The following is a 25,341-nucleotide window of genomic DNA, read 5'->3' as shown; positions in this document are numbered from 1 at the left end:
GAAAATAGTCTGTGCCTGTATTCTTTTTTCCAAAGTGCAAAGCCTCACATTTACTCACATTGAATTTCATCAGCCATTTCCTGGACCACTCTCTTAAACTGTCTAAATCTTGCTGCAGCTTCCCCACCTCTTCAGTACTACCTGCCTGTACGCCTGTCTTCGTATCATCAGCAAACTTCGCCAGAATGCCCCCAGTCCCTTCATCCAGATCATTAATATATAAGGTGAACAGCTGTGGCCCCAACACTGAACCCTGCGGGACACCACTCGTCACCGGTTGCCATTCCGAAAAAGAATCTCCTGTTACTTCAGTACAATCATGGCAAACTCTATCTCCACATTATCCCTGCTCTCCCCAAGCCTCTTGACACCCTTAACTTTTAGAAACCCCGTCCTTTCTTAAATTAATTCAGTGACTTTGCTGCCACATACTCCCCCCAATCCTCAAGCCAAGGGGAAGCATTATCCCTGTAGCTGGTCCATCCAGCCATGTCAGAAATTGATATCTATCAGTCAGATCCCCTGTTACTTGTCTAACCTCCCCATGAATACAGACCTGGTTTAACTCAATCTGGCGCCTCACCACTGCTCGAGATAGCAGCAGATTAGGACTCCTGTCGCATCTGCTCCTTCCATTTCTTTACTTCTCCCCTCTCTTTACACTTTTATCTTCCTTTTTTCTTGTTAACCTCCTGTCCTCAGGGAGCATCAGCGATGTCTGGGGTGAAATGGGGCTCGGACCCCTGGCAAGGGCTCGGGCTCGCACCCGGACTCCCAGGCCTGAGGTGAAAAGTTTGGTGCGGTCCGGGCCGGATGGACTGTTATTCTGAACTCTCTTATTTCTCCGTCTTTCTAATTTATTGCTAGACCTTTTATTTCTTCATTTTTCCCTCTTTTTTCCCTAAGAATTTGTACCCAGGTACCTTTGTGTAACCAAGGTGGCACCATAAGTAGTGACTTAAACTTCTCAAACGTGCAAGTTCATGTGCCAATAGAGGTAATTCTTCTATGTCTTCATACGCTAATCCTGCTGCCCCACGACATCTGAGCAATGTACTGTTATTCTTGGATGTGTATGTTGCTGGCCAGCTTGGCATTTATTGCATCCTGCAAATGCCCTCACGGTGGTAGTGAGTGACAACTCTCCTGACCTGCTATGGTCAGGGTTCTGACCCGTAGACCACAAAGGAACAGTGTGGTACATTTCTACGTCAGCTCTGTGTGCAGTTTTAGAGGCAGTGGCTTGGGAGGTGGTGGTGGTGTGTTGGGAGGCACCAGTGTGGGAGGAGACATTCAAACTTTGGCTCTGGCACACAGAGAACAGCAGCTGGGGCTTGGAATTCTCAGCTCACGGGAAAGACTGGCAACACGTTAGGCTTCCATCCTTAAAATGGGAGAACTACTTCTCAATTCCCGAGAGATATTGTACGGGCCAACTAAGGAGAATCATTCCGTATTCAACTCGCAGCTGATTAATTTGAAATCCTTTCAAAGGCTCTAAAAGATTAATCTTTAGCACACAGAGTGGAACGCCATCCCTGCCTCCTCTAAACCTGTCTTCTGTCATTGCTTCATAAAGCTGTGACCATCCTTGTGCCGGCTAGGTGGATCGGCCACGCTAAATTGCCCATAGTGTTCAGGGTTGTGTGGGTGATAGGGGGATGGGTGTGGGTGGGATGTTCCAAGAGGCGGTGTGGACTTGTTGGGCCATAGGGCCTGTTTCCACACTGTAGGGAATCGAATCTCATCTGTGTTTCGCTCTAACTGAGGTCAGGTTAACATGTTGTACAAGGTGATTCAGCGCTCGCTTGTCAGTGGTAGATAGTAAAAGCCCTACCCCCAGGTGGGTTTGCTTCTTCGGAATTCTTTGCTTTGTGGATCGAACCCCCAGCTGGCTCCCATTGGTTGGTGAGAGAACTCAGGTTGCTACCACCTCCCCTGTAATCGCCCTCCCCCCACTTTCCTGTTGTACTTACTCTGATAGCCCTAATGAGCAGCTGAAAAGTCTGTGACCTTCTTACTCATGCTCCTTTCCAAGGGGAAAGGCAGTGGTGTAAAGGCAACGTCATTGAAATCATAGAATCCCTACAGTGCGGAAGCAGACCATTCAGCCCATCAAGTCTGCACTGACCCTCTGAACAGCATCCCACAGACCCAGAGCCAACCCCTCCAGCTACTGGCACACAACATGCAGCTGTTTCACAGCCTCCCCAAGCTGTCGGTGCACAGCATGTAATGGAGCTACTGTGAGACTGTGGGTGGGGGTCCTGTTCTCAAGTTCCACAAGTCCCTTCCCATCATCTGACCCTGGCAACACCTCTTTCTGCTCCTGACTCCTGCCTTTGGCCTGTTCCTATGGAACACACAAATACTGTTCCCCTCAGCTTTTTGCACTGTAACCAGTTCCACTCTCTCTGGGCGAAGGCGGTGCCCCTGAATTGCCTATTGAATGTATTATTTACCACCTGTCAACTGGACCTATAGCTCTGGAGTCAAATGTAGGCCAGATCAGGTAAGGACAGCCAATTCCCTTCCCTAAGGGATGTTAGTTTTACCACGAAGGTTGCATTGTTGCATTCGCCTGGCAATTTCCTCCAGACTAATGAATTCAAATGCCATCATCTGGCGTGGTCGGTTTTGAACTAGTCTCCTCAGCTCTAGATTACTAGTTCAGCGTGGCACAGTCACTCATTAGTTAGCACTGCTGCCTCACCACACCAGGGACCCCTTGTGTGACTGTCTGTGTGCAGTTTGCACGTTCTCCTCGCGTCGGTGTGGGTTCCCTCTGGCTGCTTCAGTTTCCTCCCACAGTCCAAAGATGTGCAGGTTAGGGTGGATTGGTCATGCTAAATTACCCACAGTGTCCAGGGCTGCGCAGGCTGGGTGGATTAGCCATGGGAAATGTGGCATTATCGGTATAGATTGGGGGTTTGTTTCTTGGTCTGTAGGATGCTGCTCAGAGGGTCGGTGCAGACTTGATGGGCCGAATGGTCTGTTTCCACACTGTAGGGATTCTATGATTCCAATGACATTGCCTTTACACCACTGCCTTTCCCCTTAGAAAGGAGCATAAGTAAGAGGGTCATAGACTAAAGAGCAGAGAGGTGATGTTGAACTTGTTTGGCCTCAGCTCAAGTACCGTGCGCAGTTCTGGTGCCGCATTATAGGAACAATGTGAACATGTTGGGGAGACAGTGCAGAAGCAATTTTCCAGAGCGGTTCCAGGAATGAGAACCATCAGTTGTGAGCGTAGATTGAAGAAGTTGAGACAACTTCTCGTGTGTGAGGAGAGTGCTGATTGATTAGCAGGTGAACTGTGCTTTCTAGAGGTACTGGCATGGAGATTGCACCGAACACAGAGAGACCACGTACACATGCTCTGCCACTTTCAACTCAGCAAAATAGGTGACAGTTATTCACTGGTTAATTTCTCTGGCAGTACTCCCATCGTCACAATCAACCTGCCTGATTTAAAGTTTAATAGAAGTCTGGCTGAGGACTGACAGTCAGCATTTATGGGGACACAGAAAGAACTTGGCCAGCGTTCTTTCCAAGCCAAGCTTGCTGCCATCTCCCATCGGGAATGGAGCAGATTGGGTGACACCACTGTACCTTGACCTGACGCAGCTAGACACAGGTTGGAGGCCACCAACGCCCATCCAGCAGATTCAGGTCCTTCACTTTTGAGACCAACAGCACTGATTCCCAATGTCATCTGTCAGAAATGGTGGAGGTTGAGACCCCTTTCAGAAACACTCGTGTGGGTAGATGTGGCACTGAGTTCTGAGCCTTTATACATGACATTTATGACTCAGAAACAGAACATTTGGCTCAATGGGTCTTTGGCATTCATGCTTCAAGAGAATCTGCTCCCATCTGTCTTTGTCCTTCTCTTCCATTCTCCTTTGTACTTGGTAACTGTCTTCTAATCTTTGGGTTCCAAAGATCCATTGATCCTTGGCAGATAAACGGCCCTTGGATAAGTATATGAATGATGATGGGATAGTGTAGGGGGATGGGATTAGATTAGTTTACAGATCGGCACAACATCGAGGGCCAAAGGGCCTGTTCTGTGCTGTAGTGTTCTATGTTTGTCACTCCCTTTCAAACCAATACTGGTCACTCTGGGGAGCGTATGATCAATCCTGTTGTAATGGTTTTTCAGGAGTGTAAATTCTTTTAGAATGCACATTCACACCACCAAATGTCAGAATATTGAGAATTAGTTTGTTTCCTTGTAATATTGGTGTTAGGATTGTTGAATATTTCATGATAACACTTATGATAAAATTACCTTAAAATATTAATGCATCATTCAATATCTGTTGTTTGCTAAATTTCTGTTCTTTTCTCCCACCCTCGATGGTATTCTCTGCAACTAGCCTGTTCTTGTTCAGTGTCTGTCTCGCTCTCTCATCCTTGCTCTCTCACCCACACTCTTTAATCTCTGTTTAAGGGATTCAGCTTCCCGTGATATCTCAGCCCCTGCTGCGCTGACCTGCTCACATTTTAAGTCACCTTCAAGCGAAATGTTTTCGCTGGCAGGAAAATTATTTGAATGTCGTGATTATTTTATTGCTTTTGCATCCTTCCTGGGGGCAGGGAGAAAGAAAAGCCATGCTTCCTATGATCCATTTATTTCAGAGTCATACAGCATGTAAACAGGCCCTTCAGCCCAACTTGTTTCCAAACTGATGAGTCTCATTTTCCTGTGTTTGGCCCATATCCTTCTCAACCTTTCCTATTCATGCTTCTGGCCAAATGTCTTTTAAACATTGTAACTGTACCTGCACTTGCCACTTTGTCCGGCAGCTCATTCCACACACGCACCACCCTCTGTGTGAAAAGTTCTCTCCTCGGGTCCCTTTTAAATCTTTCCCCTCTCACCTTAGTGTTGGAGCCCCTTACCCTGGGGAAAAGACCTCGGCTCACCTTATCTGTGTTCCTCCATAAAGTCACCCTGCAGCGTCTGACATTCCAGGGAACAGGGACAATGGGAACTGCATATGCTGGAGAATCCAAGATAACAAAGTGTGGAGCTCAACGAACACAGCAGGCCAAGCAGCATCTCAGGAGCACAAAAGCTGACGTTTCGGGCCTAGGGTCTAGGCCCGAAACGTCAGCCTTTGTGCTCCTGAGATGCTGCTTGGCCTGCTGTGTTCGTCCAGCTTCACACTTTGTTTTCCAGGGAACAGGAATGTTTTCCGGCCATCTGCAAGTAATGCAGGACAACTGTTTGTTAACAAGTTAGAAACGGTACAGTGACGTAGTGGAGATGGATCAGAAAAAGACAGAATTGTTCCCAGGAGCCACCCCCACCCAAAAAAAGGGGGGGGATCTTGCGTTCACTAATCGAAGATAAGACCATTCAGTTTCGATGCTATCCCAGCCTCTCTGATCACAGTCCTCTTTCTCCAGTCCCTGCCCCAACACAGTTATTCCTCCTGAGTCCAGTCTCCAGTTTTTTTTTGTCACATTTGCCATCTGAAGTCAAAGCCGTGCTGCCTCTCACTGCCTGGTCATGGTTGATTTTGAACTGATTTTTAATTTTCACTCTTCTCGTGTACCCGAGTCATCCTGCAGCCCCATGAGTACATATTCAAAAGCAACGTTCCACAGCTGCCGGAATTCTGAAATAAGTCCCGAGAATTCTGGGAACGCTCAGCAGCAGCTGTCGAAGGAGAAATGTAGTTAACGTTTTCAGCTGATAAACTTTCTTCAGAAGCCCAGATATTAGCATATATGTGTTGGGTGGCTTTAGTAAGTCTAATGTATGCTGTCCCATCTGTGGAATGGTTTATGATTTAACAAACTATGTCCTGATTTTGTGGGTCTGCTCACTGTGTGAATGCTTCACTTAGTTTGGTGCGGTGGGGTTGCTGCTTGTTCAGTAAATAATTTCAGGGCACACTCTACCACAGTACATCCTCAGCACTGACCCTCCGATAGTCTGGCCCTCACTTGGCACTGACCCTGTGATGGCGTGGCACTCCCTCAGCGCTGACCCCGCAGCGGCACGGCTCTCCCTCGGCGCTCACCCTGTGACACGCTGGTCTCTCTACACTGCCCTGGGATGTTCATTTTGGTGTGTTTACATCTCTGGGGTGGAAATTAAACAAATAGTCTTCTGACCAAGAGGTGAGAATGCCAGCTGTGATGTTACTGTGCAGTAATAGGTCAGGGCCCAAGTGGACATTACTTTCTAACCAGGCTTGTAATGGCTGACTGGTCTTTTTGAGTACTGATGCCGAAGGTGCACTTTCGGTCATTTCATCTTGCACTCATCAGGGCGATCGCAAAAAATACCAAAGTAAAGGGTAAACCAAATATTTATATTCCGGGAGGAGTGCGCTGATTGATTAGCAAGTGGACTCTGGTCAGGTGTTGCCATGGACAAAGTGCCAGCTGATGATGATTGACAATTAACTGCCAAGTTTTGTTTGACCAAGTAGGTTGACTCTGATCAAGCAAATCCAGCTCTGATCAAGAAACAAGCAAATAAATGGCTAGCACTTATTTTGAGAAAGATACAGAGGTAACACGTTATAGAGTGAGATGAACACAGAAGGCCAAACAGCCTCAGAGGAGCAGGAAAGCTGAAGTTTTGGATCAAGACCCTTCTTCAGAAATGGGGGAAGGAAACCAGCTTCTGAAATAAATAGGGAGAGAGGGAGAAGGAGGAAAGAAGGGAGAGAGGGAGGAGGAGGATAGAAAGGAGAGGGAGGGGGCGGCAGATAGAAGATAGATGAAGGAAAAAGATAGAACATGTACACGTACTGTATCAGCCTGTAAAAATCAGGGCCCTGTGAATCCAATAAACATAAGTTCCTACACACCCAGCTGTACCAAGCTGTCAGTCTGACTGACCGTCCGACATTGTTTGCCAATGTGATTCTTTGCACACTCAGGACTAGTAAGCAATTGGGAAATATTTGCATCTTGTGAATTGCCCTGATAAACGCAAAACAAAAACCTTTTCTCAACAATTCTCAAGGTCTGTACATTCGAACGGCAAATTCTAATTGATGTCAAGAATTTTTTGGCCGTCTTTGTCATACATTCCTTTTCCAAATTGTGCAGCGCCTTCTCAATTCCCAGCCATTATGTGAATCTCTCGATGTATATTTTATAGTGGGCTCATTAACTTTGCACTCTTACTCAGCCACTTGCTGCGTTGTGCTGCTGATCAATGTGCAGGTTCAGCAATATTCCAAGCAGGTTAATGCTGTTTGAAGGGATAACTGCTGAAGATGATTTGAGCTGAGGTCTTTCCTCACTGCAGCCAAGAAAGTTTTAACCGCTCAAGTTCCTGAGCCTGATGCAGAATTGCTTGTGGTGTGACTGTTTGTATCTTTAAGATCACTTCATCTGTGATCTTGTAACTTGTAACAAGGAGGGGTGTTGGCAGGGTGAACACTGAGGTGGTGTCTCTCTGAGCGAACATGCCTAAAGCTTGGGAATGCCGTTTCATAAACAGAAGGTCTCCCATTTAGGGCAGCACAGGCTCGATGAGCAGAATGGCTGTAATCAGTCAATTTTCTGAGTACTTTCTTCTCTGAGAGTCTTTGGAATTCTCCAACCTCTGAGAGCAGTCAGAAGCTGGATCATTGAACAGAGTCAAGGCTCAATTAAAATCTTGATGGACAAGTGAATCGGGGAGTTATGGGGGACAGAGAGCCAGTGGAGCTAAGGCCACAATTAGTTCAAACTCCCTATGTTCTTGAAACTTGTGCTTCCTCTGAGCAATCATAGAAGCCCTGCAGTGCAGGAAGAGGCCTTCAGCCCATCAAGTCCACACCGATCCTCTGAAGAGCACCCCATCCAAATCTGTATCCCATAACACAAATCTACCCAGGCTAATCCACCTAGCCTACACATTCCTGTGCACTCCATGCAATTTAGCATGGCCAATCCACCTAACCTGCCCATCTTTGCACTGTGGGAGGATACCCACGCAGACACAGGGAGAACATGCAGACTCCACATGGACAGTCGCCTGAAGCTGGAATCAAACCTCGGTCTCTGGCACTGAGGGGCAGCAGTGCTAGCCAGTGAGGCACCGTGCCACCCAGTCAAAATCACTGGTTTAAGTTTCAGGCATTTTTGGACTTGGTGTCCTGCAGCGAGAGTCTAAAATTGGAGAGTTGGGAGCTTGGTCCTGTAATTTGGTGTTTAAACTGCTCACAGTATGAGAGTGCTGTTCACTCCTGTAGCAGCTGTACTTTAGCAGTTCGCTCAGGTTCTGTCTGTGTCACGGGGACTGAAAGCTGTAAGAATCGATTGTTACTTCCCTGAGGGGATTTCATGATGCTTGGAGCTGTGCCTGATGAGAGTCGTTATACAGTATTTTGTATATCATCCTACTCTCACTAAAATCACCCCCCGCTTTTGCTTTGCAGGTATGCCAGAGATTTCCAGTATGGCGCAGTCAGCGAGTATTGTTCTGCTCCAGTAGCTTAGTGACCTCTAATGGTGAGTAACACGAAACCCTTTTGGGGCTCAACTATGAATTTGTTGCACAAAAAACCTCTTTGATTGCTGTGACGGATTCCGACAAGGGTCCAACTGAACAGGCGATGCTTTAGCAACAAGCAGTTCAGGAAAGAAGAAAAACTTGCACTTGTATAAAAGTAAAAATATCGTGTATACTTTACAAGACCGCCAGATGTCTCAAGTCACTTTACGGCTGGCGAAAGACAGTCAGCTTGCACATAGCAAGACCCCAGAGATGTTAACATGAAGAAGACAACCAGATCATCACTCTGTCTAATATTAGTTGAGGGATAAACATTGGTCCAGTTGCTCTGCTCCTTTGAGAGAATACTGTGATATAAACTGTGGGATCTATGTATATCATTTTTAATGTTACTTGCTTTGAGTTGAGTTTTTTGTTTGTCTGAAATTAACTTTTAAGTATTTCTGTCATCATGGTGATTTCTGTTTACAGATAGGTTTGAGGCGTGAGTGAATGGGTTTTGTGCAATTCTGATGGACATCTTTGTTTAGATTGCTTTGTGACCAACATATTAAATACTGGGGCCTCAAGTTTTTTTAGAGACTTTAGGGAGTTGTTTGTTTTTAAGTCATAAGGAAATGTCCATCACTGAGAGAGACTTTTAGTTTCACTTTTGACTTTAAGTAGCCCAGACCTCCTAAAGATATTGGAATAGGATGGCAGTGCTTCTGAGAAGGGAAGGGTATATGGTGAGTTTGGCTATCTTAGAATGAAGAATTAGCGTTCGTCCCAGACCAGAAGTGTTGGAATAAATCCCTGAAGGGCTTACTTAAAGCTGAATACGTGTGACAGGTGCAGGATAAAGCTAGAGTTCAAGTCTAAAAGTTGAAGTTGCAAGTGACTTAAACATACCCATGTGATATGTACAGGGACTCTAGTATTAGTACTGTATAGGTCGCTCATTGAGTAATGTACTAGGGCTTTGGGTTCCATGCAAAATGCAGTTTCATTTATTTTCAATATGTGTTTTAGGAATGATGGGGTTATATTTGGGGTTATAATTATGATGTAGGTATATTTTGGGATTAATGGATTGTAGCAGCTCTAAAAGACCACGTTCTCAAGCGTAACAACAAATGTTGGCCCAATCAACAATGCTCCCTTCTCATAGATAAATTTTTCGGAAATATTTCTATTATGTAATTAAAAATCTTTGTGTATTACAAATTGATAGCTTGGATTATTATATTTTATCATCATTTCCCATGTAATAAGCTTCTGTTTTAGTGTTGAAGCATTGTGTGCTTGTGTTCAGTGAGAGACTTCTTAGTTTGATTTGTTTTGGTTTTAACAATGATCCATCAAGCCTGGTCACTGAATTATCATGAATGATAACTGCTGGGACTGTAACGCTGAGATCTTTTAGCTCCACCTGACAGTGCAGATGGAGCTTGGTTTTAATATCTCATGGACCTCTGACAGTGTGGGACTCCCAATAGTACTGGGCTGGAGTATCAGCATAAAGTTTTTCCCTCAAGACCTGACATGGGAATTGAACCCAGAACCTTGTGATTCAGAAGGCAGTGTTATTCACTGAGCTACAGCCTAATTATCATCTGGAAGCCACCGCTGTATTTATGTCCTGGCTTTAATACAGCAGATGCCCTCAGGTGTTTCAGTGGATTGTAATGAAACTCAAACTTATCCAGGGTTGGTGGGGGACTGCAACTTAAAAAGGTTTTGGGAACAAGCCCCAGAGCTTGAACCCTTGTTGGCTGAAGGTATGGTTGTCAGTGTTAAAGATAAATGACCTAAGCAATGTTGAAGCTCAAGAAACAGGAGTGCAGATTTCTCTGAGACTCTTGGGCCTCCCCACCATCTTCCAGCCCTAAGAACATGGAAGGGGTTGAGTGTGATCCCTGCTGCATTTGGATCAGTCATGCTGCTTTTGACCTTCCAAGTTGTATAATCCCACCCATCAGGCTGTTCCCATCAGGCGCTGAGGCTGCCAAGTGAACTCTGGCATGGATTATGTTTGGGGGGACAGGATGAGGCCATTCAGCCCCTCCAGCATGCATCTCCATTTAGTGATTTAGTTATCATGGTGCATGTAGGAGAGGTACTTAAGGTATGGCCACCATGATGAAAATGAGGATACACAAGAGACTAGAAACGGAGGGGTGCTGATACCTTGGAGGATTGTGAGACTGAGGAGATTCTGGGCATTGGGAGGAAGCCATGGAAGGATTTGAAATCGTAATGTCATTTGACCAGGAGCCAGGTTCGGCCAATGAGCGCAGGGGCAATCCAAGAACAAGACTCTGAGTTTAGACGTGGGCAGCAGAGTTTAAGATGACCTTAAGTTTCAGGAGAGTAGAATGTGGGAGACCAGTCCAGAGTGCATTGGAGGAGTTGATCCAGGAAAGCAGACACAAGGAATGTTGGAGCAGCCAACATCCTATTGAATGGCAGAGCAGGCTCAAGGGGCTGAATGGCCTATTTCTGCTCCTGTTTCCTGTGGTGTTTTGTCTCATGCTGTCGCCAAGCTCTTTCCTCTGACTCCTTTCCAAAATCCTTCCTGGGAACTCCGGAACCTCTGTGAACCCTTTTGACCATCATTTGGCAGCTCCCCCCATTGTACCTTTGCCCATTCAGACTCTTAGTCGGGAAGTTGCTCCATTGCAGCTGAAGAAAATTTCTTTTCTGCCCAAGGTTTTGCCTGAATTAATTCCATTTTTTCACTTGTTGCTGTCAGGGATCTGTCTGAACCGAGAGCGCGGTGAAACAATGATCGATGTACCTCAGCACTAGTCCGAGTGACTCTTGTGATTTGTACCTGGTCAGAGAGTCAGGCAATTGATGTCTTCCTTAATTTATTGCAGGCTACCAATGTATTTTTCTGATGGGTTCCGATCACTCACTCACCATTTCTCCAGCAGCAGCCAATAGCCTTCCTACAGGGACCCACCTATTGTAGAGACATAGAGATCTACAGCACAGAAACAGACCCTTCAGTCCAACTCATCCTTGCCAACCAAATATCCTAAATTAATCTAGTGCCATTTGGCCCATATCCCCCTAAACCCTTCCTATTCATATACCCATCAGATGCTTTTTAAATGTTTTAATTGTACCAGCCTCCATCACTTCCTCTGGCAGCTCATTCCATACACACACCACCCTCTGTGTGAAAAACATGCCCCTCCAGGTCCCTTTTAAATCTTTCCCCTCTCACCTTAAACCTATGCCCACTAGTTCTGTACTCCCCTACCCTGGGGAAAAGACCTTGGCTATTCATCCTATCCGTGCTCCTCATGATATTAAAAACCTCTCTCAGGTCAGCCCTCAGCCTCCAACACTCCAGGGAAAATAGCCCCAACCTATTGATCCTCTCCCCATAGCTCAAACCAGGCCTCCAGTCCTATTTTTTTTGGTTAGAAGCTTGAGGGAGTTGCACCCCTCTGTGGAATTATACATTGCAGAAGGAGGCTATTTGTCCCATTCTATCAGTACTGGATCCCAAAAGGAAGATTCAACTAATTGCATTCTCCAGCCCCATCTCCATCGCCATCACATTCTTGGAAAGTTATGGATTCAGTGCCTTGAGGGCAAAGTCTAGGCCGACGCGCCAGTGCGATACTAAAGGAGTCGTGCCCTGCTGTCCTTTTGAATGAGATGTTACATGATGCTCCATATCTCCCGTCCATCCCCAAATGGGCTTAATCACTGGGCTCAATTTCCGAAACAGAGGGTGTTCTGCACAGTCGCCTATTGAATGTTTCTTCATCAACTACTCCGCACAAATTAGCTGTTGAAATTCACGTCGCTATTTTGAGAGGGCTTGGTGCACACAAGATGGTGGCCGCAAATGCACCATTGCAATAGGGACCAACGCCAAATGCACATAGAAGTTGCTGTAATCCACTTTGTGGACGACCCTGTGATCACAAAAGGCTGTTTATGAAGGCAGGTCGTACATTCCTCTTCCCAACTCTAACCCACCTCCCATGGCATTGCACATTGTGAGAGAGTGCCTAACCTTCAGTGATGGAGTTCACACCAAGGGTAAATTGCACAGTAGGTTTTGTAGATAATTGGGCCAAAGTGGGCAGACGAGTTAAGGGTGGAATGTTGGCTCGGTGTTTAGCATTATTGCCTCACAGCCCCACGACCTGGGTTTGATTATATGCTCGGGCTGTGTGTAGTACCTGCTGAGTTTGTACATTCTCCCTGTGTCTGTGCGGGGGTTTCCTCCGGGTGTTCCGATTTCCTCCCACAGTGCAAGGATGTGCTGGTTAAGTGGATTGGCCATGCTAAATTACCCTGTAGTACCTAGGGTGTGCAAGCAAAGTGTATTAACCAGGGTAAGTGTGGGGTTATGGGATAAGGTGTGGGGATATGATTCTGGGCAGTATGCTGTTCAGAGGGTCAGCGTGGACTCGATGGGCCGAATGGTCTGCTTCCATACTGTATGGTCCCCACTTGAACAGCATCCATCCTGTCGTCTCCTTTGTTAAATGCATGATGAACTTAATAGAATGGAAATTGCAGTGACAAACCTGGCAGGTGGTTTTATAGCACCCCTATGGGTAGGAGGGTTTAACTACAGTCGGGCAATTTACAGACGCAGCCTCTCTGGGCGATGACTGACTAATCAATGTCTGATTGCACCTAAAATCTGAATCTCAAGCTGGTTTTGATGCTTCAGATTGGGTTCGTCCATTGGCCTGAAATCAAAACCAAATAGTTTGGCCAATCTTTACAAAATTGAAAATGTCTGAGTTGTGAGGACAGAGGATGTGTTCAAAAACAGAAGCTGCTGGAAAAGCTTAGCTGGTCTGGCAGCATCTGCAAAGAAAAAAGCAGAGTTAACGTTTCGGGTCCAGTGACCCTTCCCCAATTCTGACAAAGGGTCACTGGACCCAAAACATTAACTCTGACTTATTCTTCATCGATGCTGTCAGACCTGCTGAGCTTTTACAGCAACTTTTGTTTTTGTTCCTGATTTACAGTATCTGCAGTTCTTTCGGTTTTTATTTATGGAGGATATGTCAGCTTCAGTAAAATAATGCACTTCAACCTGATGTTGTTCAAATTTACTGTTCTGGAATTCCACCAACATCATTTCAGTTTCTCCCTATCCTTGTGACCGGTCTGTTTTGCTTTGTTTTGGGTTTTGTGAACCCAGAGTTTTGAGAATCGTCTTTTCATTTTTCTGGTCACTCAATGCAGCAAACGCCCCATCCCTGGGCACCACGTCTGTTGCTAGACTCCCTTTAATGCTTCATGAGTGGCACGCCGACCCTCTGAGATCCTTGCTGTCCTCTGGTCTGATTTTGCATATCCCTGATTTCCATCACATTGCCATTATGTGGCTCTGCCTCACTCCCTCTCTCTCTATAAGCCCCTCCACCTCAGCCTCCTGCTTTTAAGCGAAGCCTTCAAACCTACCCGTTTGGCCAAGAGTTTAGCCATCAGACGCCTCATCCTGTGGCTCATTTGTCCCGTGGTGCTGCTGTGAGATGCCTGGGATGGTCTGAGTCGTATTAAAGGCGCTCTGTAAATGCACAGGTTATTAGGAGGAGCAAGGTGTGTTGTCATTCCCGTGGTCCTTCACATCAATTGACCAAGTGTACATCAGGGAAGAGGAGACAGACATCCGTCGGCTTATTGCTTTAGCTGGTGAGGTTCGCTGCCAAGTTCAGGGGGCCAGAAATTGTTCTTTCCCTTGTGACCAGATGGTGTGAAGTGCTCTTTAAAGCAAAGTTAATACAGTCTATAGCTCTGCTCATATCTCAATTCAATTAATCACAGTATCTGGCATTTATTGCAAGCATTGCTGTAATATTAATGTCAAACTACATCTGGTTTCTGTCTCTTTCTGTAAACTGCCAGAGGACTGCTTTTCTGGTGGAAATGTACAGTGAAGCCTGAATAAACCTTGGGTCCTTTCATTGTATTCGACATGGACATCACTGGCTGGGCCAGCATTTCTTTTCCACCCCTAATTTCCTTGGAGAAGTTGGTGCTGAGCTGCTTCTTGAACTGCTGCAGTTCTTGTGCTGTAGATACACTGTCAGTGCCTTTGGGAGGGAGTCCCAGGGCTTTTACCTTGTGACAGGGATGGAATGGTGATACATTGCTAAGTCAGGACAGGGAATGGTGCTGTTCCCATCTATCTGCTGCTCTTGTCCTTCCAGATGATAGAGGTCATGGATTTGGAAAGTGCTACTGGAGGAGCCTGAGTGAATTTTGAGAGTGTATCTTGTAGACGGTACACACTGCTGCTACTGAGCATCAGCGGTGGAGGGACTGAATGCTTGTGGATGTGGTGCGAATCAAGCGGCTGCTTTGTCCTGGATGGTGTCCAGCTTCTTGAGTGTTGTTAGGGCTGCCCCCATCCAGGCAGGTGGGGAGTATTCCATCACGCTCCTGACTTGTGGCTTGTGGACAGGTTTTGGGGAGTCAGGAGGTGAGTACTTGCTGCAGAATTCCAATCCCTGAACTGTTTCTGTAACAATGAACATGCTCAAATTGGCTCAGTTTGGTACAGCAAGTGATTCAAAAAAACTTTTGGAATGTTAGCCTTTATATCAGTAGGCATGAAATACAAGGCTCGTGGCCTAAAAGGCCAACACCTGTTAAAATGCTGCTGTTCTTGTCAAACTGTTACAGGCGCACACTTGTCGAATAACTGTTGTGTGTAAAACATAAAGATAGGAGCGGTAGCAGGCCATTCAGCCCTCTGAGTCTGCTGCACCATTCAAAATGGTCATGGTGGATCATGCAACGCAATCCCCTGTTTCTGCTTAATCCCTACATCCTTTGATCCCCTTATCACTAAGAACCATCCCTAAGGAAGTGGTCACGTTTGGGTGCCTATCTTTGGGGCAATAGGAATACGTGCCCCATTCCAAACTGGATGCCAGTTGCTGGTTGAGGAGGTAGCCAAAAGCAATGGTAATGATGGCCACTGCGGTGTGGGAAGGGTGGGTGCCGAGACACAGTTGTCTGAGCAATGTGCCCAGGCCCACTTTGGGTATCACCCTGACTCAATGATTGGGAGTGCCCTCAGTCTCACTGGGCCCATCTGGTAGACCGGAGACCTCTGGCTGTCTATAACAGCAGCGCTCCTGCAAACTGTGGCCCCTGCATTCTCACTCCCTTTTGAACCAGTTTACCTCTTGTGGGGGTTACAGTGTCTCAGTGGTTAGCACTGCAGCATCACAGCACCAGGGACCCAGGTTCGATTCCACCCTCAGGTGACAGTCTGTGTGGAATTTGCATGTTCTCTCCGTGTCTGCGTGGGTTTCCTTTGGGTGCTCCAGTTTCCTCCCACAGTCCAAAGATGTGCAGGTTAAGGTGGAGTGGCCATGGGAAATTATCCACCATGTCCAGAGATGTGCAGATTAGGTGGGATAGCCATGGGAAAAGCAGGGGGCTGGGGGGGGGGGGGTGGGGGGAATCGGGATGGTGGGCCTAAGCAAGATGCTTTGGAGGGTCATTGCGGACCTGATGGACCGAATGGCCACTGTAGGGATTCTGGCTGTCTCAATTGGAGACATCTAAAGTTAGCGAGTTTTGAGAAGATTTGTAGCTCCGGTTGAGTTTCTGGATGTGAGTTTGCTCGCTGAGCTGGAAGGTTAGTTTTCAGACGTTTCGTCACCGTTCTAGGTAACATCATCAGTGAGCCTCCGGTAAAGTGCTGGTGTTATGTCCCGCTTTCTATTTGTGTTAAGGTTTCCTTGGGTTGGTGATGTCATTTCCTGTGTTGGTGATGTCATTTCCTGTTCTTTTTCTCGGAGAATGGTAGATTGATTTGGAGCCAATGTGTTTGATGGAGTTCCGGTTGGAATACCATGCTTCTAGGAATTCGCGTGCGTGTCTCTGTTTGGCTTGTCCTAGGATGGATGTGTTGTCCCAAGCAAGTGGTGTCCTTCCTCATCTGTATGTAAGGATACGAGTGATAGTGGGTCATGTCGTTTTGTGGTAGTTGATGTTCATGTATCCTGGTGGCTAGCTTCCTGCCAGTTTGTCCGATATAGTGTTTGTCACAGTTCTTGCAAGGTATTTTGTAGATGACGTTCATTTTATTTATTGTCTGTACAGGGTCTTTTAAGTTCATTAGCTGCTGTTTTAGTGTGTTGGTGGGTTTGTGGGCTACCCTGATGCCAAGGGGTCCGAGTAGTCTGGCAGTCATTTCGGAAATGTCTTTGATGTAGGAGAGCGTGGTTATGGTTTCTGAGCCCGTTTTGTCTGTTTGTTTGGGTTTATTGCTGAGAAATCGGCGGCCTGTGTTCATAGGGTACCCATTCTTTTTGAATACGCTGTATAGGTGATTTTCCTCTGCTCTGCGTAGTTCCTCTGTGCTGCAGTGTGTGGTGGCTCGTTGGAATAACGTTCTAATGCAGCTTCGTTTGTGGGTGTTGGGATGGTTGCTCCTGTAGTTCAGTATTTGGTCTCTGTGTTGTTTTCCTGTAGACGCTGGTTTGAAGTTCCCCATTGGCTGTTCGCTCTACTGTGACATCTAGGAATGGCAGTTTCTTGTTGTTTTCCTCCTCTTTTGTGAATGTTATGCCAGTAAGGGTATTATTGATGGTCTTGAAGGTTTCCTCTAATTTGTTTTGTTTCGTGATGACAAAGGTGTCGTCCACGTAGCAGACCCAAAGTTTGGGTTGGATGATTGGCAGAGCTGTTTGTTCGAGTCTCTGCATTACTGCCTCTGCTAAGAACCCTGATATCGGAGATCCCATGGGTGTACCGTTGGCTTTGACCAAAAACAGACTGTGGTTGGTATTGGCAGCCACCATGTCAGTGGGGAATTTGCTCCATTTTCATCAAGGCTTTCCCCAGTAATCCTGATCCCATCGACCAGTTTATTGAAGACTGGCTCTGGGAGCTGGTCCTTGTGCTGAATGGCCTCATGGAGGCACAGGGCACTCTGACTAAATTGGGAAAATGAGTCAGCTGCTGTCATTTCCCTGCCTTGTCCTGCAGTTGGAGACCAGCCACACCTGAGGTTTTACCCAGAATGGGAAGCAGCTACATGTTCCTGCCCAGGAATGAACTGCCAGAGGAAGAGGTGGGGGCTGGTACAATTACAGCATTTAAAAGGCATCTGGTTGGGTACATGAATAGGAAGGGTTTAGAGGGGACGTGGGCCAAATGCTGCCATATGGGACTAGCTAAGTTTAGGATAGCTGGCCGACATGGACAAGTTGGGCCGAAGGGCCTGTTTCCATGCTGTGTGACTCGGTGACCCTCGGGTCAAACTCACGACCAGCCCTCCCTCTCTCTCGCGCGCCCTGACATCCACTGGGACGATGGTGACCTTACTTCTGTTTTGGCTCACCATTTCAGAGGGCAGTTCGGGGTCAGCCACATTGCCGTGGGTCTGGAGTCACACATCGGCCAGACCAGGTAAAGTTTATTGGTGAATCAGATGGGCTTCGGAGACTGGCTGTGAAGGTTTCACGGCTCCATTGCTGAGACTTTAGACCATTGATAATTTGAATTTAAATTTCCACCTGCTGCCCTGGTGAGATTTGAACCCACACCTGCAGGGCATTAACGTGAGCCCCTCAATTCCACATTACCACGATGACGCCATTTTGGATTTACAGTGAGCTGCCTGAGAAGGAATGCGCGTGTGCACAATACCCCTTTGTGAAAGAAGGCAAGGGCCCCAATTTTTACATAATTTGTTCCAGCCGCCCATTCTAACCCGTTGGGTTGAGACCTTAACCTGAGACCGTGGAGCGGCCGATTGCACAGGGTGTGGACCCTCAGTAGGAATCCCCCCGAGGTACCTCGCTCCTGTCAAACTACTCCTGAAGCTAAAGAACTCTTTCCTTTGTGCACAGCAAGGTCTCACAAATACAGTTGAGAGAAATAGTCAACTTTCTGATAGATCTAGAACCCCTACAGTGTGGAAACAGGCCCTTCGGCCCAACAAGTCCACATTGAACCTCAGAGCATGCCACCCAGACCCATCCCCCTATAACCCACCTAATCTACAGCACCCTGAACACTATGGGCAATTTAACACGGCCAATCCACCCTAACCTGCACGTCTTTAGACAGTGGAAGGAACCCAGAACACCCGGAGGAAACCCACACAGACACAGGGAGAATGTGCAAACTCCACACAGACAGTTGTCCGAAGCTGGAATCGAACCTGGGTCCCTGCCGCTGTGAGGCAGCTGTGCTAACCACTCTGTCACCGTCCCAGGACTTTAGTTTAACGTGCAAGCTGTGGCTAAAGGTGGTTCTTTGTTTTGGATTTACGGCTATCCATCCATCCACCCTGCTTGCCAGGGACAGGCCTGTGAGATCACCTAGCTGTAATTGACTCCAAAAGCCTTTGGAGGAGACTGTCTCTTCAGGGATGGGGAGGGTGGAGGGGAAGAGGTGTGTCTGCCACCACCTGGATGTCTCTTAACTCAAATGCCGCACCTTTTCCTCCTCATGAATGCTGATCTCAAAAGTGGAACTTGAGGAATTCCCTCCCTCATAGCATTGTGGGTCAACCCACAGCAGGTGGACTGCGGCGGTTCAAGAAGGCGGCTCATCCCTCATTTGCCATTGAGAAGGTGGTGAACGGGCAATAAATGCTGACCAGCCAGTGACGGCCACATCCCACAAATAAAAACAAAAGCAAAGCAGCAGTACTTAGCCTCCTGCCTTGGCAGGACCTTCTCGCCTCCACAGACATGACATCTTCGGATCTAAAATCAATGTATGCTCACGTACTTGTTCCATCTCACACTAACAAAGCTACCCCACCAGGTTTCCTGTAAGAACGTTCAAAAAGTCATCTATATCTACCCAGGGAAGCCAGTCACCCATGTGCAGGCATCTCTTCACAAATATCGAGAGCTAGTTTCAGCTGTCATAGCAGCTGTGTTATTTATGTGACCTGTTTGACCTTTCCCCTTTGACCCTACTAGTTGATGTACCTATTTTTCTTTTCTTCCCCCATTGCTTTCATGTCAGTCTCCATCCGGTCGATGAAATCCACAATAGTCTGAAGGAAATCGCTGCAGCAGATTTGTGATGGGTATTTGAGGTCAAAAACACATGGTCAGATCCCACAGGCATCAAAGAGATAATTAAGATCAAGGGGCTGAATGGCCTGTTCCAATTGCTTCTGCTCCTAGGAGGTCTCAACAACAATATCTTGCATCGATATAGCGCATTTGATGTAATATAGTTGAGTTATTCAGAGGGGTGAGCTAAAGCTTGGCCCAAGACCTGGGTCTTTGTGGGCTTCTGAGGGAGCTGGAAGGATTTAATGAGGAGATTGTCAAGCATAGGGCTGAGCACAGCTGTCGTTGCTGTAGCAGTTAAAATTTGGGAAGTGGAAAAGGCCTGGATTTAAGGAACACTGGGTCTTTTTATTTATTCACGGGATTGGGCCATTACTGGCTGGTCCAGCAATTATTGCGAACTGTAGAGAGTTAATTCCCCAGACGGCAGTTCAAAGTCAACCACATTGTTCCAAGTCTGGAGTCATGTGTCGACCAGACCTGGTAATGATGGCAGTTTCCTTCCCTAAAGGGCATTAGTGATGGGTTTTTTCCTGACATTCAATACATGAAAATTATTTAGATTCTTGATTCCAGAATTTTAATTGAATCCCAAACTCCATTATCTGCCATGGCAGGTAATGAACCCAGATCATTTACCAAGATCCCAGGATTAATAGTCCAGCAATAATCCCATTCGGCCATTGCCTCACCATGTTAGCAAGACCTCCTGGGGCTGAACAGCACAGTGGCTCAGTGATGAGCACTGCAGCCTCACAGCACCAGGGACCCGGGTTCAATTCCACCCTCGGGTGACTGTCTGTGTGGAGTTTGCACGTTCTCCCCAGTCTGTGTGGGTTTCCTCTGGGTGCTCTGGTTTCCTCCCACAGTCCAAAGATGTGTAGGCTGGGTGGATTGGCCATGCTAAATTACCCCATGGTGTCCAGGGATGTGTAGGCTGGGTGGTTGGTCATGGGAAATGCAGGGTGATAGGGATAGTCTAGGGGGTGTGGGTGGCATTCTGTTTGGATGGTCAGTGTGGACTCTGGGCCAAATGGCCTGCTTACATGCAGTAAGGATTCTATGAAGGGATCGCATAGATAGGAAGGGAGATCAGTGGGATCATAGAAGTTAAGATGCATGTATGTACAATGTCGCCCCGATTAACTAACTGTATTTTCATGTATGGTTTTCTCGGTGTCTCTCTCTGCACAGATGTAAGTGTTGTTTACCAGAATGGTTTGCCTGTGCTTTCCGTGATGCTGCCATCTCGGCGAGAGCGTTGCCAGTTCACACTCCGACCTATCTCCGACTCTGTCGGCATTTTCCTAAAGCAACTGCAAGAAGAGGATAAGGGCATCGACCGAGTGGCAATCTACACTCCAGGTATTTCATCCAGACTTGCACTCTCCTTTAGTACGGCCACAGAAACTGTGGTGGAGTCACACGTTCTTGCACCTTTGCTCATTACAAGTTTGAACTCAAAGCTTCTATCGTTCTGTTTCAAAGTCTCATCCTTAGAAACATAGAAAATAGGAGCAGGAGTAGGCCATATGGCCCTTCAAGCCTGCTCTGTCATTCAAGATGCTCTTGTCTGATCGTCCAACTCTGTATCTGTTATGACTTTCTCCCTTTTTCCTTTTGATCCCTTAAACCCCAAGAACTATTTCGAGCCCCTCCTCCTCCTTGAAAATATTCAACATTTTGTCCTCAACTGCGTGTGGTGGCAGAGAATCCCACAGGCTCACCACTCATCAGGCGAAAAAATTTTCTCCCCATCTCCGTCCTAAATGACAAATGGTCTATACTCCTGTATCCTTAGACTGTGACCACAGTTTCTGGACTCTCCAGTTATTGGGCACATCTTTCTTGTGTTTACCTCTACCCAAGGTTGAATCTAACTTTCCAGGTAAAGCATTTCAAGGGGAGGCGAGGGCCTAGTGGTATTATCGCTGGTCTGTTAATCCAGAGACCCAGATACTTTCCAAATATTGACGGGGAACACTATAGTTTGAGTACTATAGATGGGTCGGTTTTTGTCCAGTGTGTGCAGGAGGGCTTCCTGACACAGTATGCAGTTAGGCCAACAAGGGGCGAAGCCACATTAGATTTGGTAATGGGTAATGAGCCTAGCCAGGTGTTAGATTTGGAAGTAGGTGAGCACTTTGGTGATAGCGATCACAATTCTGTTATGTTTACTTCAATGATGGAAAGGGATAGGTGTATACCACTGGGCAAGAGTTATAGCTGGGAGAAAGGCAATTACGATGAGATTAGGCATGATTTAGGGAGCATAGAATGGGGAAGGAAACTGCAGGGGATGGGCACATTAGAAATGTGGACCTTATTCAAGGAGAAGCTCCTGTGTGTCCTAGATAAATATGTATCTGTCAGGCAGGGAGGAAGCTGTAGAGTGCGGGAGCCGTGGTTTACGAAGGAGGTGGAGTCTCTTGTCAAGAGGAAGAAGGCGGCTTATGTTAGGATGAGATGTGAAGGCTCAGTTAGGGCGCTTGAGGGCTACGACGTAGCCAGGAAAGACCTAAAGAAAGAGCTCAGAAGAGCCAGGAGGAGACATGAGAAGTTGTTGGCGGATAGGATCAGGATAAACCCTAAGGCTTTCTATAGGTATTTAAGGAATAAATGAATGACGGAAGTAAGATTAGGCCCAATCAAGGATAGTAGTGGGAAGTTGTGTGTGGAGTCAGATGAGATAGGGGAGGCGCTAAATGAATATTTTTCAACAGTATTCACTCTAGAAAACGACAATGTTGTCGAGGAGAATACTGAGATACAGGCTACTAGACTAGGTGGGATTGAGGCTCACAAGGAAGAGGTATTAGAAATCCTTCAGAGGGTGAAGATAGATAAGTCCCCTGGGCCGGATGGGATTTATCCTAGGATCCTCTGGGAAGCCAGGGAGGAGATTGCCGAGCCTTTGGCATTGATCTTTAACTCGTCATTGTCTACAGGAATAGTGCCAGATGACTGGAGGATAGCAAATGTGGTTCCCCTGTTCAAGAAGGGGAGTCGAGACAACCCTGGTAATTATAGACCAGTGAGCCTTACCTCAGTTGTTGGTAAAGTGTTGGAAAAGGTTATAAGGAAAAGGATTTATAATCATCTGGAAAAGAATAAATTGATTAGGGATAGTCAGCACGGTTTTGTGAAGGGAAGGTCGTGCCTCACAAACCTTAGTGAGTTCTTTGAGAAGGTGACCAAACAGGTAGATGAGAGTAAACCGGTTGATGCGGTGTATGTGGATTTCAGCAAGGCGTTCGATAAGGTTCCCCACAATAGGCTATTGTACAAAATGCGGAGGAATGAGATTGTGGGAGATATAGCTGTTTGGATCGGAAATTGGCTTGCTGAAAGACGACAGGGTGGTAGTTGATGGGAAACGTTCATCCTGGAGACCAGTTACTAGTGGTGTACTGCAAGGGTCGGTGTTGGGTCCACTGCTGTTTGTCATTTTTATAAATGACTTGGATGAGGGCGTAGAAGGATGGGTTAGTAAATTTGCAGACGACATTAAGGTCGGTGGAGTTGTGGATAGTGACAAAGGATGCTGTAGGTTACAGACAGACATAGATAAGCTGCAGAGCTGGGCTGAGAGGTGGCAAATGGAGTTTAATGCAGACGAGTGTGAGGTGATGCACTCCGGTAGGAGTAACCAGAAGGCAAAGTACAAGGCTAATGGTAAGATTCTTGGTAGTGTAGATGAGCAGAGAGATCTCAGTGTCCATGTACACAGATCCTTGAAAGTTGCCACCCAGGTTGACAGGGCTGTTAAGAAGGCATACAGTGTTTTAGCTTTTATTAATAGAGGGATCGAGTTCCGGAACCAAGAGGTTATGGTGAAGCTGTACAAAACGCTGGTGCGGCCGCACTTGGAGTATTGCGTACAGTTCTGGTCACCGCATTATAAGAAGGATGTGGAAGCTTTGGAAAGGGTGCAGAGGAGATTTACTAGGATGTTGGGACATACTAGGTATGGAGGGAAGGTCTTACGAGGAAAGGCTGAGGGACTTGAGGCTGTTTTCGTTAGAGAGAAGAAGGTTGAGAGGTGACTTAATTGAGACATAAAATAATCAGAGGGTTAGATAGGGTGGATAGGGAGAGCCTTTTTCCTAGGATGGAGACAGCGAGCACGAGGGGGCATAGCTTTAAATTGTGGGGTGAAAGATATAGGACACATGTCAGAGATAGTTTCTTTACTCAGAGTAGTAAGGGAATGGAACGTTTTGCCTGCAACGGTAGTAGATTCGCCAACTTTAGGTACATTTAAGTCGTCATTGGATAAGCATATGGACGTACATGGAATAGTGTAGGTTAGATGGGCTTGAGATCGGTATGACAGGTCGGCACAACATGGAGGGCCAAAGGGCCTGTACTGTTCTGTAATGTTCTATGTTCTATAATGTTCTGGGGACCTTGTTTCAAATCCCGCAATGGCAGATGGTTGCATTTAAATTCAATAAATATCTGGAATTAACAATCTAATGATGACCATGAATCAGTTGTCAGGAAAAACCCATCTGGTTCACTGATGCCCTTTAGGGAAGGAAACTGCCATCCTTACCTGGTCTGGCCTACATGTGACTCCAGACCCACAGCAATGTGGTTGACTCTTAACTGCCCTCTGGACAATAAATGCAGCAATGCCCTCATCCTGTGAATGAAGAAAAAAAAATTAAAGTTGCAAGATAAATTAGTTCTGTATTGAAAGCAACATTTAGTCAGTAGTTTGCAGATTTTTGGGAATGGCCATCAGAGATTAAGCCCTTCAGTCCTGGATGAGAGATAATAGGAATTTAGGTTCTGTTATTATTCGTCAGCATTGCTTGTGACCTTAGATCATGTACAAACTGAAACAACTTGCAGGACTTGATAATAAAACAGCACATTCCTGAAGGCGAGAAACAATAAGTAGAGAAAAAGGACAGTGTGGGGAAAAATAATTAGATGTTTTACTTATTCATAAAATGGAGATGTCAATGGATAGAGGTATCACTCATTCCTAACTGCCCTTTAATTGAGCTGCTTTCGGAGGGCAATTAAGGGTCAACCACATTGCAGTCATTTTTACTGGATTTCAGATTTCGCTATCTGCCCCACAGTGGGCTTCGAATCCATGTCTCCAGGTCATTAATTAGTCTGGGGTTCTGGATTATTCAGGCAATGACATTATCTCTGCACTATCGCCTCCACATGGTGCCACTGTGTATCTGCTGCCCTTGGCCTTGTTTGTAAAAGTGAACATTGGACTGCAAACTGGGACTAAATCCTAGAAAAATGATTCCTAAGAGAAAATCAAGTTGGGACATGAGGCCAAATAAGACTTTTTTTTGGAGTAAACAGCATGTGGTCAACTCCCTAGACACGGCTTTAATTCTGGATGTGAGTTTGCTCGCTGAGCTGGAAGGTTCGTTTTCAGACGTTTCGTCACCATTCTAGGTAACATCATCAGTGAGCCTCCGATGAAGCGCTGGTGTTATGTCCCGCTTTCTATTTATCTGGTTAGGTTTCCTTGGGTTGGTGATGTCATTTCCTGTTCTTTTTCTCAGGGGATGGTAGATTGGCTCCAAATCTCTGTGTTTGTTGATGGAGTTCTGGTTGGAATGCCATGCCTCTAGGAATTCTCATGCATGTCTCTGCTTGGCTCGTCCTAGGATGGATGTGTTGTCCCAATCAAAGTGGTGTCCTTCCTTATCTGTATGTAAGGATACGAGTGATAGTGGGTCATGTCGTTTTGTGGCTAGTTGATGTTCATGTATCCTGGTGGCTAGCTTTCTGCCAGTTTGTCCAATGTAGTGTTTGTCACAGTTCTTGCAAGGTATTTTGTAGATGACGTTCGTTTTA

At 46.4% G+C, this 25,341-nt stretch overlaps 1 protein-coding gene across 2 annotated transcripts in view; it reads left to right on the top strand.

Moving 5' to 3' along the window:
- mcu (mitochondrial calcium uniporter) overlaps positions 1-25,341 on the top strand; it is a 163,537-nt gene that overhangs the window by 124,605 nt on the left and 13,591 nt on the right. For both annotated transcript variants that reach the window (XM_048563788.2, XM_048563789.2), the window contains exons 2-3: positions 8,400-8,472; positions 20,698-20,868. In XM_048563788.2, coding sequence (XP_048419745.1) covers positions 8,400-8,472; positions 20,698-20,868 — 244 coding nt within the window. The remainder of the gene's footprint in view (positions 1-8,399; positions 8,473-20,697; positions 20,869-25,341) is intronic.

Source organism: Stegostoma tigrinum, chromosome 37, assembly GCF_030684315.1.
Source record: "Stegostoma tigrinum isolate sSteTig4 chromosome 37, sSteTig4.hap1, whole genome shotgun sequence".
In the NCBI taxonomy this organism is placed as follows: Eukaryota; Metazoa; Chordata; class Chondrichthyes; order Orectolobiformes; family Stegostomatidae; genus Stegostoma; species Stegostoma tigrinum.
Note: the sequence above shows the minus strand (reverse complement) of the source record. Positions and strands in the feature narration are given on the sequence as shown.